The following is an 18010-nucleotide window of genomic DNA, read 5'->3' as shown; positions in this document are numbered from 1 at the left end:
TAAGTGGCCAAATAAATCATGTTGCATTTGTATCGCTGTCTTTTTTCCAGCTATTTAGATGTTTATTTTTCTTGATGACATTTTCAAATCACTCTTCATTTGTTGAACATTCTGTAATAGATTGTTCACGTTATTCACCCTCAATTGTCTCGACATTCGATTTCTGGGGTAATCGCTTACGCTGTAGAAATATTATTAAATAAATCTAAGTCTTTTGAGAATGGAGCCATATGAGTAATCAACACTTTACTCAACCTCAGCTATAACATCTTGATCAGGACGCAATTCATTTCCTCCGTGATATGAGCAATAATTTTTGAACGAATTTTATGGCTTTTCACCAGCGTTAAAGGAGCTTTTATTGAATTGGCTGTATGCCTGATTTCTGTCAATTTATTTGACGCATCGGAAAGATACGGGTTGTCGAGAAAATTGTTTGTCATTCCGTTTAACTCCAACTGGTCTACTTTGCAATCGTAAATGTACTCCGGGTATTTTCATTTCATACAATTGATACAATAATGCGCATTATTTGGCTGGTTGAATGTGAAGAACACATGGGTAGTTTTTGGTAATACATATTTGAATAGTTCGATTTTCGCAGTGTGAATATATTGTAAATATAAAAGCTGATGGGCAAACTTGCATCTATTGAAATGTTTTGGAGTTATTATAGCATAAATTGATGCACTTCCCAATGTAGCCGCGCGTTTTCCATGATGATTCTTATTCCAAAGTTAGCAATACATTTTCGAACACTTCAGTAGCTAAATCGTAAGCGACCTCCATGTAATCTTCATGGCATTCTTATTTGTTAAGCTTATGTCATTTTCTCGAAGACCATTTATCGTCGTAAGCTAAGAAATTTTTTTGACGCTATTGTCCTGATAGATCATGCTGTTATACTTAACCCAAGAATGTATACTCGATAGCTTTAAATAATGAGACATTGTCCAAGTAAGATCTGTTAATTCGAATTGCTTGATATCGGTTCATATGAAATTAGTGAATCGGCGACTTCTTTTTGCATTTGTTGATAGTTCATTATATTATTAACTCTAGATCTTGGGACACTCAGTCAATATTCGACGATATATAACATTATTTCCACGGCTTCATGTAATGTGTCCGTTCCAGTAGAAGTGTCCACATATGTGCCAAAAATATTAAAAGCCAATTTCGTTCACAAATCGCTGTAATTATTTCTTGGGGGCAAAGCACCGATCGACGAGTAGTGGAAAATGTTGGTCCAGTCTGCAATCTCTCCAAAGCGCTGCAGCTATAGCTTTATCCGTATTTATTAAGAATATTAACACTTTTTTGTGTTATTAGCTAAAATTTTCGACGTTTTAATATAACCATTAGTGGCAACGTAGATCAAATCTTGATAAAATGATTTATCGGTTTTTGTGACATTTTTACAGGATATATTGCTATAAAATTTTATAAATATAATTTTACTATAAAAACTATCAGCTCCTGTGGGGCGTCGCATTTTCGGTTTATCAAAATATCTGTTGTTAAATCTTCCGGAAATCGATTAAAAATATCATATTTTTCCAAGATATGTAAATCAGTTTTGATGAGCACTCCGCTGTAAAGTTTGACTATATTTTTTCCATTCATAGTTACTGTGTATCTTTAGTAATCTGTTTTCAAAGCTACTATGTGAATAAACTTTGTGTTAAACGTGTTAATTTTGTGGAATTAAGATTGACCACATAATTAGCAGAGCGATTGCAAAGAATACTCAAAAAGTAAGACTTTTTTGTTCTAAAATGTTGTCAGGAATGAAACTACACACTTGTTCGAAATTATATATGCATCGAGTTACCTGCTATTCGTCCCTTTCAATATTCGATTTTTTATTGCGCTTGCTAGTATTTGTGAAATTTAGCTTGAAGATTTTATGGTAAAGGATCACTTCATTTTTTGGGATCAACTCCGTGATTCTATTGATTAATTGTTCGTCTTCTATTTCATTAGCAATAACAATTATATTATTAATGCCGTCCATAGCAACATGTGTCTGAAGCTTTTGCTCGCGGTAATTTTGTTTTTCATTACGCCTTTTTTGGCAAAATATACATGTATAGTCGTTCAACTTCTCAGCAGAATTGGAATCCTGTTGACTTAATGATGCCTCAGTTTTTTCAAGGTCAACTTTATGAGCTTCTTCGTGAGGAGTAGTGGCAGCTTCAGCACTACGTTCACCTCTTCAGTTATTCTAGAACAATACTCTTTCTAAATTGGACTACGAATGAAGAAAAAAAGGTCGAGGGATCTATACCTGCATCTTTGTATTATATTTTGAATATATTTTCCTGACATAAGTGCGTTATCATGTGAATATAGTATTAATTAGTGTATATAATATACATTTATTTACTTATCTTAAGCAGAAATTAATGTAGATTCTACATATTTTCGATATTTTGATGGTAGTGGAGTAAAAGTTCCATAGCATTTGAATGATATTGATGAAATGAGTTACTTATTATATTGGGTATTACGTCACTTATAGCAAGAATCAATTTAGAAATTTTTTATCTCACACGCTCAACAATTATTGAAAAGAAGAAGAAAATAGACTTATTCACGTATTTAAAAGAAATATGAACTTAAATCTGTAACGATACCGTTCGATATATTTAATTTAATTTAAGTTCAATAAGTTTTAAATACAATAATTTACTTGGGGTATAATAGATTTTTTTATATACCTAGGAGCTGAGGTTCAATCTATTAATCTCTGAGCTCGTTTCTTCTTTTCAATATCCTACCTAACTTTGTTATGAATATTATAATTAAAAAAAAACGATAAAATACAACAAGAAGACCTACTTTTTTTTTTTTTTTATAAAATACCTAATTTATCGTTTTTTATATTTATCTTTTATCGTTTTTTAATTATAATATTCATAACAAAGTTAGGTAGGATATTGAAAAGAAGAAACGAGCTCAGAGATTAATAGATTGAACCTCAGCTCCTAGGTATATAAAAAAATCTATTATACCTCAAGTAAATTATTGTATTTAAAACTTATTGAACTTAAATTAAATTAAATATATCGAACGGTATCGTTACAGATTTAAGTTCATATTTCTTTTAAATACGTGAATAAGTCTATTTTCTTCTTCTTTTCAATAATTGTTGAGCGTGTGAGATAAAAAATTTCTAAATTGATTCTTGCTATAAGTGACGTAATACCCAATATAATAAGTAACTCATTATGAATTCGTCACAACAATACAGATTTTACTTGATATTGATGAAAAAAAACACTCATGTTAGCCGGCACTTTCGCATCACTCATTGCCAAATTGTTCGCTTTACGAATTTTTAAAATAACTTTGCATTTTTGGATTATCCCCGACGTGAAAATATTCAGTTTTTGGGTTTTTTTACTACAAAATACGCAAAATGATTGAATGAACACCATGGTATTTGTAAGTATACTATTGTACTATATTAGTAAGTAGTGGTCTGCTTTGTAAGTATGAAAACTAGTCTGCCTAGAGAAAAGGGTATAGGGCTAAAGGTATAAAATATTTAGGACACGACCTACCTGTAAAACAAAATATACACCATTTGTTTATAGTATAAATAGTGTTTTGTAGTCTACAGGGTGTCATCCAATAAGTCGGCACTATTGGTATCTTTGTTAATATTAAAGATACAGGGTCGGTTAAATTAGCAAACTAGTAGGATTTTTTCTGTTGATTAAAATGGTGAAAACAGAAAAAAAAATGAACATCGCGTTTTCGAGAAAATGTGAAAAATGTACTTTTGTTAAATGGAATCCTCTGTATATTTTTACATAAATCAAAAGATAATAATTTTCTTGATAAAAAAGTTTATCTACACTAATAGCCTAAACCTAAAAATAACAGTTATAGCGATATTAATAATTTTGTCAAATTTAGGCAAGTTGGCCTTGAACTTTTTGAGAGCAAAACAAATAAATCATTGTTTGAATAATAAAATGACAGTAGCCGTAGAGATTTTATTAAATAAAGAAATACTGACAGTTACATGTTAGCAAAGTTTGTGATTTTTGTAAAATCTAAATTAATAAAATGCCTTTTACGCATATTGAAAAATGTGATATGTTAGAATGTTACCTTGTATGTCGAAAAAATAGTGACAGAGCGCTAGAAGAGTACCGCCAGAGATTGCAGACTCGTAACTTGCCAAACTGTAGATACTTTTTAATTCTCTACAGAAAATTTGGAAGTAACGAAAACGTGTTTAAGAGAACTAGAAGAAGGAACCAATTTATAGTAAGCGAGGATGTTGACATTTCTATTTTGGCATATTTTGAAGCTCATATGGAAAACTCAACTAGAGATTTAGCAAGAGCTTACGGTGTTAGCTTAGTAACAATTTGGCGGGTCTTAAAGAAACACAAATTTGTGCCATATAAGTATCGACCAGTACAAACATTGTTGCCTGGCGATAACTAAAGAAGACTTGCTTTTTGCAACTGGTTACGTAATGCATATGAAGCTAATGATAATATTTTAAAACGTATAATTTGGAGCGACGAAGCTAATTTTTCAAACAAAGGTATGTTTAACCGTAAAAATGTACACTATTGGTCCCAAGAAAATCTTTTTTTTACTGATCCCAGAAATCCTTAAAATCAATTTAGTATAAATGTTTGGTGCGGCTTAATAGGAAGCCAAGTAATAGGACCTGTGTTTTGTGATGGCACTTTGACTGGAAGCAGATATGTTGATCTCATATTATCTGGAGCGCTGGAAGATTATTTGGATAATGTTAACTTGGAGAGACGGCAACAAATCTATTTGCAACAGGATGGAGCAACTCCCCATCAACTAAATGATGTAAGAATATTACTTAATAGACTGTTCGACGATAAATGAATTGCGACATGTGGCCCGATTCGTTGGCCACCTAGGTCACCAAACCTAACCCCTCTAGACTTTTATTTTTGGGGTTACATAAAAAATGAAGTGTATAAAAAAAATACAGAACCGTTGATGAACTTCAAACACATATTAGGCAAATAATTGGATCAATAGATAGAAGATCAATCTTAAAAGCTACAAGACGTGTGCTTAAGTGTGCTCAGAAATGTATTGAACAAGATGGCAATGTTTTTGCTCATTTATTGTAAATTAGTAGTTTTACTTGATTTTATTTATTTCAAAGCCAACTTGCCTAAATTTGACAAAATTATTAATATCGCTATAACTTTGTCATTTTTAGGTTTAGGCTATTAGTGTAAATAAAATTTTTTATTAAGAAAATTATTATCTTTTGGTTTATGTAAAAATATACAGGGGATTCCATTTAACAAAAGTACATTTTTTACATTTTCTCGAAAACGCGATGTTCATTTTTTTTCTGTTTTCACCATTTTAATAAACAGAAAAAATCCTACTAGTTTGCTAATTTAACCGACCCTGTATCTTAAATATTAACAAAGATACCAATAGTGCCGACTTAATCGGAGGCACCCTGTATAATTAATATACAAGCATACCTTCGGTAAATTATTGAAAGACCGTTTGAAATATTGAAATATTATAGTATTAATAAATAAACATGAATAATAATCGTCTGGTGATTGCTCATTAGGGGAAAAGTCGCCAGTCCGAGAACTGAAAATTCCGCACGTCACCGAGATGTATGAACGCTATGATACATTTTCACAGCTGTAAACGCAACTATCATTACCATATTTCCATAAATGGCCAAAATCATGTAAAATCAATTGGCATAAAATTATTTGATTTTTTCACCCGTTCACTTGAAGTGTTGCCCTCCTACCGCGCAGCATAGTTTTCTTTTATCCTAATTCATGTAAACAATACACAAAAAATATTGAGTGAATGAGCTACTAAAAAAATTTTTTCGCCACGTTTCGTAACCTCCCACGCACGCGTTCACCGCTATTGAACCAGCTGACGGTCGTGTCTGTCATCCACTAAATGTTATCTGCCTCCATATTAAAATTAGTCGACATGAAATGAGTTCAAGAATATCCCTGGCGCCCGGACCAATATATGTATTATCTTTGAAAGCCTAATTTGAATTAGTCCATTCGTTAAGAAGACGCGAACGTGCATATTATGAAAATATTTTGATTGACCGCGATACTTTAAACAATTTTTTTTTATCATGAAACATTAATTCTTTTTAGATCATATTTGTTTTGTACTATATTTAGGATAGTTGGTCACTTATATACCTTTTCAAAGTAATTGCTTGATTACTCGCCACCTGTGGCGTTTCGGGATATTTTTCTGCGTCTAATTTTTCTGCCCGATGGTCGATGCCTAGCAGATTCATTCGGGAAATTCTAGATGGCGATCTGTTTGGCTATTAAGGAAGTGAATGTTAAAAGAGATTTCGGAGAAGAGAGAGGAAGTTTTATAATTAGGGTTGTAATTAGTGCAGTAGGTATTTGTATTTTTAAGTTTAAAGATAGTATTAGCAAGTGTAAAAGTGAGTGAATAATAAAAATCTCAGAAAATATATTTAGTGTTTTAGTAAATTGAGGCCACTTCAGAAAAATATAACAGTAGTGTCAGAAAAAAATTAATGTTGTAAGCATGCACCAAGTTTCGTTGTCCTCTTTACACTTTAAAAGTACTTTGTGGTGTTGCCTATAATATGACAAATTAGCAGTATTTGTGGTTTGGACAATACGCCTTAGACTTTAATCTACTAATGGAACCTTCGTCCGGTCTCGTTTTTAAATCGTGTCAACCGGGATATGGAATAGGTATCATCAAGATCGGGACCTATGCGCGTTTTATGAACTATGCACCACTAAGATTTATTTATCTATAGTGGAAATGAACGAACTGGGAGCTCAATTCACAAATTGACTGGACTGTTTCAATGCAATAGTAGAAACGCACAGAGAATATGGATTACATTTCATGTGAAGAAGAGTGAAGTACTGCTCAGCTACAAAATTTCAATTTATACTGGCCCATTATTAAATAGGAAAGATTGTGATGGACCACGACTCAAATAAAATGCCCTTTTTGTTGGATGCTGAGACCAATAGCGACACGTAACAAGTCGACTTCCATGGTATTTGAAAATTATTTTAAATTGTGACACAGTGCTCTAGTTATAAGTGAGAATATAAATTTTAAGGATTATTCTTTCTTTTCATTTATTGACTATATGTTTAGTATATTCACCAATTTTTCTTTAGACAACATTGACATTGTTTTCAGTCTACCAAGGTTAATTAAGTCATATCTGCTGACGATTCCTGAAGTCGCTGAATTTGTTGTATGGCGTCACTGAGCCGGCTTCAAAATTTCGTGTCATTATACATTGGATGGTAGTCTTTCACGCCTATCGTCTACATGCAAGAGGCAATCTTGAATTAAGTTTGTCAAGTAAAGTCTTTGAACTACTTTCGGTAATATACTGATATGGAGCGTGACGTGTGGTATTACTCAAACAAATAAGTATCGGATAACGTCAAAAAATAAAACTATAAGACCTAAACATACAACTTTTAAAAGGCCTTAAGAAAAAATAAAAAATCTACAATTAACGAAAAACTAAGAATATAAGAAAAACTGCAGCTTTTAACAAACAAACAAATACGAATTATGGGAGTAGAGACAAGACGCTGCAATTTAAATATTCTGTTACCGTATAAAAGGAATGTTTAATTAAAATCCTTTTCAATGAAGCTTTGAAGTTACTACCTTTCTCATTTTTTTTTATTTCGATAGGAAGATTATTGTATAATTTAATTGGTAAAACTAATGGGCTGTTTGCAACTTTGGTTAATTTATGTTTGGGTAAATCCAAATTTAAGTTGACCCTAAGTTCACAGTGGGTACCTCTAGACAAAGAATAATCAGACAGGTTACGCTTTATATGCTTTATCAAGTTGAAAATAAATGAGCAAGGAAATGGCATAATTTTCATGTCTGGAAATAGTGTTCTACAAAAAAATGTACAAGGCTTAAATAAAATAGTTCTAATTATTTTTTTCTGGGCTGTAAGAACTTCACCACTTCTTGAACAGTTACCCCAACACATAATGCCATATGACAAACATGACTGGACATAACCATAGTAATAAAGAAGTATCAGGAATATCGATTTTATTACGTAACTGCCAGATCACATAGGCATAAATTGATAATTTTTTTAAAACCATATCTACATGATAAGACCAACTAAGATGCTCATCATTTAATATTCTGAAGTACTTGACAACCTTATTTTGTTCTATGGTTTTGTTATGCATTGTAACAAGCAAGCTTTTATCAAATTGGTAAGACTAAAAAATATTTCAGTTTTTGACTCATTAAGCACTAGGCTACTGATACTTATCATTCGGTCAACTACACCGGTTGAACCTCTAGATAGTTTTTCTAAGTCACCACTCGACGTTGATATGACAACATCATCTGCAAACGCGGCTATGTGGTTGCCAGGAAATTTGTCCAAGATGCCATCAAAAAATATAACAAATAACAGTGGCCCCAAAATGCTACCCTGTGGGACACCACTAACAACTGGTAGGGACTCAGATACAACTGAAACATTTCCATTCTTAATTATCGTTTTTTGTCTACCGGTCAGGTACGACTTAATCCATTTATGGGCAAGACCACGGTCACAGTCATTAAATCTATCTAACATTAAGTTAATATTTATTACATGAAACGCCCTTTTTAAATAAAAAAAATAGGCTTACACATTTATTGTTTAGTTCCAATTTTGATAAAACATGAATATAGGGACAAAATTGCATCTTGTGTAGTGATAGGGACAATAAGAGAGTTCTTCAGAGCAGATGAAAATGACGCCTCCTGAAATGACAAATTAACAAGATCTGTAATCGGTGTCACCCAAAAATTCAAGGACGTGTTTGATAAGAGAGCAGGAAATTCCACACCAGCCGAGTGTTTGTTAGTGACAGATAAAATAATTTCACATATTTCACTTTCATCATACGAACATAAAAATAATGAATTTAAAATTATTTTATTATTTAATGTTTTTGGTGATTTATTTGTTAAGGCTAAATTCCTATTATTTATAATTTTGTTTACAGACTCAGATAAAAAAATGGTTAAAAAGTTCAGTGGCTTCCTGCATGTCACTAAAATTAAAACCGTTTTCGTTAATAAAATATTCATGTTGTTTGGAATATTCCGAATTGTTGGTATTATCTTTAATCACTTGCCATGCTGTCTTCGAGATATTGTTAGACTTAGCAAAAAGCTGATTATAATCGATACGTTTGGCTATTTTGGTTTTAAAAAAATGTTGTTTTTTTAATACATCATATTTTTTAGAATATTTTCATTATGTGTGTTATATTTATAGCTCTTATACAAATCTCTTAAATTGACCTTCATTAATCAAATCTTCTTACAACACTGGACTATTCTTTGTGGTGTTGGTTTAAAAATGAGTTGTACAAAGCGAAAGTCGGCACTCGGAACGCCATTAGAAATGTGGCAATTTTTGTCAAAGACAGACTTGAATGACTTCAGAAAGCAACAAGGGCCCTTGGCAGAGGTAAAACGTGTTTAGAGGCTAATGGCGGTATTTTGAACAATTGTCAAAACAATGCTATACCCAATTAAAACAATGTCAATATAGGGAATTTTGTTTGTAATTGCGCTATATTTCGAACATATATAAGAACATATGAGTTTTTAAGAATTATTTTTACGTGTACAATACTGATCTGGAGTGTGTTGCGTTTCTTTCGACAGTTTCGTATATGACAGATAAAAAAACATTGTAATAGAATTCTATGGAATTCATGCCTGGCGATAGTACGGGCTGGTCCAAACGATTGACGCATTCCGATTCCAGATACTCATTTACAGCTTTGGTACGGTGAGTTCCCACCTTTTCATCCATAAAAACGAAAGCCTCATCAACAGCTATAGTCCGACGTAAAGGGCTAGAATATCCCTCACCAGTTATTCTGCCTTAAGTATAAATTAATTCTGTGCGGCTATTAGACATCCCAAGCAACACACGATAGTTAACTAAACGTTTATTTTTGGTTTACACCCGATTTTTGGTTGAAATTTAATTATAAATATCGTATAAAATGTCCGCGTGATATAGGTTGAGGAATTTAATATTATGTTTATGTTTTATTCACATTTAACAAGAAGGTAGATAACCAATGTAGATATTTTTTTTTTTAATTTGCAGATGTGTTTTATGCATCGGGGGGCATTTTTCGACGTACAAAGAAAAAAATAAATTTTTATTAATGGCGTCCATAAGCGATTTATCGTAAATATTACTTAATAAAAAAATGTACACCGCTGCATTTTTTTAAAATAAATTTTATTTTTAAATCCACGTTCAGTTTTAAGGAATTTTGTATTCTTGAGTTTTTTGTATTTGTATATCGTATTTGGTATAATTATTGTTTCATACACGTTAAAGCATTTCCTCTTTTTTATAGTTTCTTTGTGTATGATATTCCACTATTACACTATATGATATACACGTGTATGAAAAGTATATCGTATGCTAAACGGTGGCATATATGTGATATCGGGGTCATTTTATCACATATTTGAGGTGTAGTGATCGAGTTTAAAGGCTACATATGTAAATTCCTTGTCAAATGACGAAATTGTTTCTATTGTAAACAGAATCATATATAATATACGTATATTCAGTATGATAAATGTACCTTGACCATATACGGTTGATAAATATATTAATAGTTTTAATTTAAAAACTGTATTTTTGAACCTAGATAATGAAAAGTCGTCTAGAACCAAAAAAAAACTTAAATTTTTTCAAAACTTATTGACTTTTCTTCAAAAAACTAAATTTCCACATATTTGCGATAAAAAATTGCACGACTACTCCAATTTTTATAGCGACACGCCTTGGTTTCGAGAAATAAAATAGGGTTTTTTTATGTTTTACTCGAAAACCTTAAGGTTATGTGAGAAATAGATACACAAACTATTGATTCTTTTATCACTTATAATTTTTTTGAAAACCATTTTTTTCAGGCAATTATTTTCTGCAAAAAAACATTTTTCATTAAATCTACCATATGCCTTACACCCTTCAATGACGATAATTTTTGAATGACAAAGAATCTAAGAAATTCTTTTCAAAAATCATTGTTTTCCAAAATAATAAGCACGAATTGTGTGTAAATGCTCGTTTCGTCGTTATTATCCAATCTAATAACACAGTTTGTTTATTTAAATTTGATATAATTATGCAGTAGTGGCCAAAAGTAGATACCAATAAATTTCAGTTAAATATTTTGCTTGCTATCAGATAAACCAATAATATAAATATAGCTGATTTAAGACAACGCATTATTAATGCATATCGCGCAGGTGATCGTCAAATTGATATTGCTCGTAGATTTGATGTTAAAAGAAAAGCTGTTTGGCAATTATCAAAAGATATGAAAGGACAGGATCATTAGAGCCAAAAAATAAATCTGGTCGAACCAAAAAAATGGACATTAGAGCTGTACGCAAATTAAAACAAATTAGCCAGAATAACCCTTTCATGACTTCTCGTCAAATTCAGATAGAGTTACGGGCTCTAGGGATTTGTAATGTGTCCTCAAGGACTGTAAGGTTGGTAGAAGAGAATCTATTTGCACGTAGGCCAGCAAAAAAACCAGTGCTTTCAAAAAAGAATCGCTTAGCCCGATTGGAATTTGCCCGTCAGCATATACACTGGACAAAGCATGAATGGAAACGTGCTTGCTGGAGCGACGAATCGAAGTTTAATTTGTTTAATTTCGATGGAATTCAATATGTTAGACGTCCTTCTGGCCAGCGTTTGAATCCCAAGTACACAAAACACACAGTTAAGCATGGAGGTGGATCAGTGATGGTTTGGGGTTGCTTCTCAGGTTATGGAATGGGCCCGTTACATCGCATAGAGGGCATAATGGACAGGTTTATGTACAGGGATATTCTCAGAGATGTTATGTTGCCCTATGTCAAAGACAATTCACCATTGAGATTCCAATTCCAGCAAGATAATGACCCGAAGCATTCCTCCAAAATTATGAAGCAATTTTTCTAAGAAGAAAAAATACTAGTTTTAAAATGGCCATCCCAGTCACCCGATCTTAATCCCATCGAAAATTTATGGGAAATTGTAGATCGTGATATTAGGGATACAAAGTATTCAAATAAAGGTGAATTATTCGAACGGTTGCAACAGAAATGGAAAAATATTGGTTTTAAACTCATAGACAATCTTATTGAATCAATGCCACGTAGTTGTCAGGCTGTAATAGACAATAATGGGTATTTTACTAAATACTAATATTGTAGATGGTTTAGTTTGTAATTAAAAAAAATACTTCGAAAAAAAAAGAGTATTGGTTATTTTTTAAATTTGTCTATCTACTTTTGGCTGTTACTGTATATATGTATATTAATAAACGTTTAATACAAAAACGGTGATGTTTCAATAGAATTTCTTACTGAACAAATGTTTAGAGTGGATGGGGGGGGGGGGTAAGGCTTGTGTTGATGAAAAACAATGTTCTTGCAGAAAATATATATTCAATATTTAATTCAATAACACTGTTTATTTAAAGTTGATATAATTTTATATAAAAATATTAAGTATAAAAACAGGGTTGTTAGATTGGATAATATGGACGAAAAAAAGTGATTGTTTAGAAGAATGTAATCAAATATTTGAGGTGTAGTAATCGAGTTTAAAAACTAGATATGTAAATCCCGGCGTGTCAATTTTGTTAAATGTCGAAATTTTCTCCCTTTTGTAAACAGAATCCTATATGATATACGTATATTCTACAGATTAATAAATATACCTTGACCATATACGGCTGATAAAATCATTGAATAAATAAATATATATTTAACGATAATAATATATTATGTGTTGCTTGGGATGATATCAGCCCAAAACATAGCATCTGCAAAGGGTGGTACGGGTTGTGCTTGACTAAAGCTGGGCAGGTCTTGTTAGCTCCCTCTATACCTGTGTTTACGATCCTGCAAGATCCATCCTCCAGAAAAATTCCTACTTTGTCACAAAAAAAAACCATTAGGTTCCCGAATTCTGCAGGCCAAGTCTTGTGCTCTTGTGCCCATTGGCGAACTTTGTACTGAGGTTGTAGTCGGGGTACTCTTAATGGTCGGCGACACTTCAAACTTGTTGCCAGTATTCGCCTCCGCAATGTAGAGACCGTTACTTGAACTCCCAAAGCATCACCCATATCTCTTTAGAGTACTGGTAATGGTATACTGGCCATAGTTGGGTTCCTTCAGATGGTTAAGTGAATATAACGGTTCTGTTTTGGATTAATCAAAGGCGTGTACTTTTACCGGCTGTCGGTCTATCATGAAGAAAATTTTTCTGGAGATAAAGGTTCCAAGTGGACATCATTTTGCCAAACCCCAACTTTATTAACTACGAACCTTTGACAGTTGACTTCTTTAGTAAAGCCACTACTCTTGCACGGCCAATCTTATTTATCACTTTGAACAATATCTTCGTATAAAAACAAGGTGATGCAAAATTTTTGAATCTATGTGTATTTCGATAAAAAATGATATTCTAAAAAAATTTTACCACTTGTAATTTTTTTACATTAAAAAACATAATATTTTAAGTACTATGAATAAGTTGAAAATGTCAAAAAATGTATCAAGTTATCATGGAAAAATACTTATGAAAGATTTTTTCTGTGCTCTATCCAGATATTCAAAATAAGTAAACATGTATTTTTAGCGTTTAATCTTTTTGTTCAAATGGCACCATAATGGGGCAATGTCTTTTTAGACGTAGATTTTTTTTTGAATATTTTGGAGTAATCTTATAACCGTTCAAGCTCCGTTTAATTTGATAGTTTAATCTGAAAGATAAAACTTTGAGGACTTAAAATTTTTTTGTTTAGGTCACTTCTTTGTAAATCGTCATTTGAATATTCCGGATTTTATGCACTTGATTGTTTCAACATTTCTTATATGTAACCCATCCATAGCAAAATTTTCCTGTGTTTCTAAATCCTCTTAAAAGTCATCAAGTTTCTTGCCATTTTAATATTTTTTATTTATCTTTAAAGCAAATTGTGTTGACCTTCAATGATTTTACACGGCATAACCGAAAATATGAAATTCCATTCAAGGCATTTAAACTTAAACGCTAGAAAAGCTAAAGATTTGTGAAAAAATCTTATGTGGATACCGTTTTTATTATTATGTGTGGTATTTTAGTTAGATATTTGTTTTATTTATTTTAATTTTTTTAATTACTTTCTAACTAACTATAGAATTATGTCTTACCTAGTTGCATCATTTTTGCAAATAAGTGAATGTTATTAATATGCTAAATAAGCAAAGTAAATCTTTATGCTATAATATAGCGGGTTGGGAAGGGCTGAAAGACTTTTCTCCAAAAATCAAAATGGCTTTTGTCAAAAGTTATGCATTTCGATGAGTTCATTCATCATCGTCAGACTCTAACACTACATAGCTGTGATGTTTACATGTAAGGCGGATAATAAAAGTAGCATGTAGACATCACAGCTATCTAGTGTGATGATCACAGTCTGATGATGATGAGTGAACACATCGAAATGCATAACTCTTGACAAAAGATTGGCATTTTCATTTGTGGAGAAAAGTCTTCTAGCCCTTCCCAACTCGCTATATTATAGCCATTCCACTTCAGGAATGGACTTCTACTTACAAAAAAAATTATACTATACATTTTTCTAAATCAAAAACCGAATTACGTTTTAGGAAAATAAAAAAACATCGATTTAGATCTTTCCTTATACACAAATACAAATAAAATATACTTCTACAAAACAGTTTGTGTCAAAATATACATTGTGCTATTCTTAACCATAACAATGTCTTAATATTAGGATTTATTGTGATCAGATATCTTTAAGTGGTAGCTCTAAAATATTTGTATATTATTCGATTTCGATTTGTTTACATTTTTCCAATAGTTTTTATCATCCGTCTTGATTCGTGCCCGTACGATATAATAAACAATAATATGCAAAAATGCTGTAAAGTGTTCGTTAAAATATTTCTCTAAGATATATTTTTAATTCTCCTTAATTTTTGGCACATAATTAAAAGTTTTAGGAACTTAAATGAATTTTTGCTGCCCTCTGGTATACACGTTTATAGTTAACCTGGTTAAATAGCTTATCAGATCTTTTTGTATTGCTATGGTTAATCATTCTCGTTTTTTCAGACGTTTTTCCAGAAAATAACCCAAACACTCACGCTGTAAGACTTCTAGCTAGTAAGGTCCTTTTTGCGTTATCGGTAAATTTTTTCAACATCGTTTTTACAAGAATAACATATAAACTACAAGAATGTGCTTCGTCGCCTGAAGAAATAACTGATTTAAGCGAAATCGAACTAGTTCAGCACATAAACGTTGATGTTAAGAGATTGGCAAAACTATTTCTAGAGGGAGTGACAAAATTTAAACAACTTAGGAAAAATGCGCAGCAGCTATACGTTGTCTCGCTTGAGAAAGCAATTTGGAACTGGATAGAAACGTACCCGTTCGAGTTTGCCGAATATCAGAGAAATCCAGATGAAGATCTTAATAAAAATGCTGACCAGTTGTTTGACATTATGGAATCATCAAGCGATAATAAAAAGATTAAGCCTAACATGTGGTCCCTTCAAATGATGCTCTTGGTACTTATACCAGTAAGTTAGTTTTAGCATCTATAATATATTGTATTAAATAAAACATAATTTTAGCGTGTATTTGATGATAGCGAGGCAACTCGATATGCGAAGAAAAAGAATTACATCGATAATATTAAAAAATCCTTTGCTTTGCATAATAATAAACAGTCAATTGAAGCTGCTGCAATAGCCTGCGTCAAACTTTGCAAGGCGTCGACTTATATAAAAACGTTGGAGTCTTCAGATAAAATTTTTAGTCTTGTTCAAAGTGTGATGAACGATTTAAAGGTATAATGCAATATTGTATTTTTAGTAGAATTATCACAATAATTTTCTTCTTTTTTAGAATTTATTGTTTAACCCATCAAATCCATATTCAAGAAGAACCTGTGTGGGACAAGATATAGACATGATGATTGACTGTTTCGTTTCAGTATTTCGTATAAACCCACATTGTAATGATTGTCTAAATGTTTGTCTAAACCTAGGATCACCGGCAACTTACCATTTCGTGTTGGTTAGATCTTTGTATAAAATAGTAACCCAACCGCGTTTGCCTTGGTGGCCAACTATCGATATACTTTATACTAAATCTGCCGAACTCAGGGATATATTTGCTGATATTTTAAATAAAGTTACTACTCAGGGATATAGTCAACATACGCCTTTAAGAATGATGATAACTACATTAAAAACAAGCAGAGATGCCCAGATGAAATATCGTTCAGGAGCGGAGGAATCTAATCCCTATAGAAATCTGCTTCTCTTCATGGTGCGTCTCATCCATGCAGATCCTGTATTATTCTTAAACCAACACGGAAAACCTGGTCACGAAGTTCAAAGTTGCACTTTAGATTTGATTAATGGGTTGGTCTCTTTAGTTCATTTACAGTCAATACCAGAAGTGGCTCAAGAAGCGATGGACGCATTGTTGGTTCTACATCATCCGGATAAAATTGAAATGTGGAATCCTGAAGCTCCAATTAATACTTTTTGGGACGTTGGCTCTCAAGTGTTAAGCCAAATCTCAGGGAAACTTATACAGCATCAATATGTCAACTACACAGATATTCTCAAATGGCTGAGAGAAATACTAATATTTCGTAATGCTTTCTTAACGAAACACAAGGAGTATGCTACTTTAGGAAGTTCGATTAGTCATTCATCTCAAGCTCACATTAAGCTAGAGGTAAGAGGATCTTTTAAACAAAATTTTGCGTAACAGTAATAAAATTAATGTTTTTAGGTGGTTTATTATATGTACCTTTGGAGTATCGATATTGATGCTGTTCTAGTTGCTATGAGTTGTTTTGCCTTATTGTGTCAAGAGGCCGAAATTATTTGCATATCAGAGGAAATTAGTGTCACTACTTTAGTACCTAACTATTACATTTATCTTGAATTGGCCCAAGCATCTACCGTTCTAACGACAGGTAAAAAAAATAAGGTGGTTAGACTTAAAGTATTTATTTATTTATTTGGTTGGTTTTAGGTCGACTTGCGTTACAAAAACGAATTACCGCATTGCTTCGCAAGATAGAACATTGTACAAATGGGGTATACCCAGCTTGGGAGGAGACTTTTAGGAATTGGAGCGCATCCTACAAAACTATTTCTGCTTGTTCTAAGACTCGATCGGATGATGGCCAAATGGAGCCATTTCATAGATCTGTAGGGAAAAGACGGGCTTCACATCAGAATTCTGAACACGAGTTGGAGGTAAATGTTAATTTAAAAAATTACATTAATAACAAAAAGCAGATTAATATGAGTAATAATCTGGTGGTCTTATAGTCATACGGATGTCACTAATAATCACATTACTAGTCATGGGACCACTAGTAATGTCATATATGTGACAAGGATGGTACATAATGTAGGTTATAATGTGCTTCTGATTTTACATTTTTTTATTTAAGAAGGAAATTATAAATAATTAGATACTCAGCACTATCGATGATATAGAGACCAAAGTTACCTTTTTTTTTAACTTCATATCATATATGTATGTATATAATAACATAACTTCAGATTAACAGATTCAAAAATTATGTAAAATTCATTATAAATAAAACATGCAAATACTAACCCATAAAAAAAGAAAAGATTAAAAAAAATCTAAACAGTAAACCTATTTAATTAAATGTTGAAAATGGCGCCCTTGAACATTTTGACAATGTGCTAAATTTATCAATTCACATTTTGCTCTAATTCTGTCTGGTAATACGCTAGTTAAATGCAGATATCGACGAACGGACTTTTAAAAAACATTTATTGATACAAAAGGGCCTTAAAACTAGGTGAACAGAAATATGAACAGCAA

General features: G+C 32.1%; 1 protein-coding gene across 1 annotated transcript in view; it reads left to right on the top strand.

Annotated features, from left to right (window-relative positions):
* LOC126749128 (neurofibromin) overlaps positions 1 to 18010 on the top strand; it is a 91604-nt gene that overhangs the window by 14509 nt on the left and 59085 nt on the right. The window contains 5 exon segments of the mRNA XM_050458775.1: positions 15236 to 15705; positions 15760 to 15975; positions 16034 to 16876; positions 16934 to 17120; positions 17180 to 17406. Coding sequence (XP_050314732.1) covers positions 15236 to 15705; positions 15760 to 15975; positions 16034 to 16876; positions 16934 to 17120; positions 17180 to 17406 — 1943 coding nt within the window.

This window comes from Anthonomus grandis, chromosome 22 (genome assembly GCF_022605725.1).
Source record: "Anthonomus grandis grandis chromosome 22, icAntGran1.3, whole genome shotgun sequence".
NCBI lineage: Eukaryota > Metazoa > Arthropoda > Insecta > Coleoptera > Curculionidae > Anthonomus > Anthonomus grandis.
The sequence above is the reverse complement of the archived record's forward strand: the minus strand, read 5'-3'. Positions and strand labels throughout refer to the sequence as shown.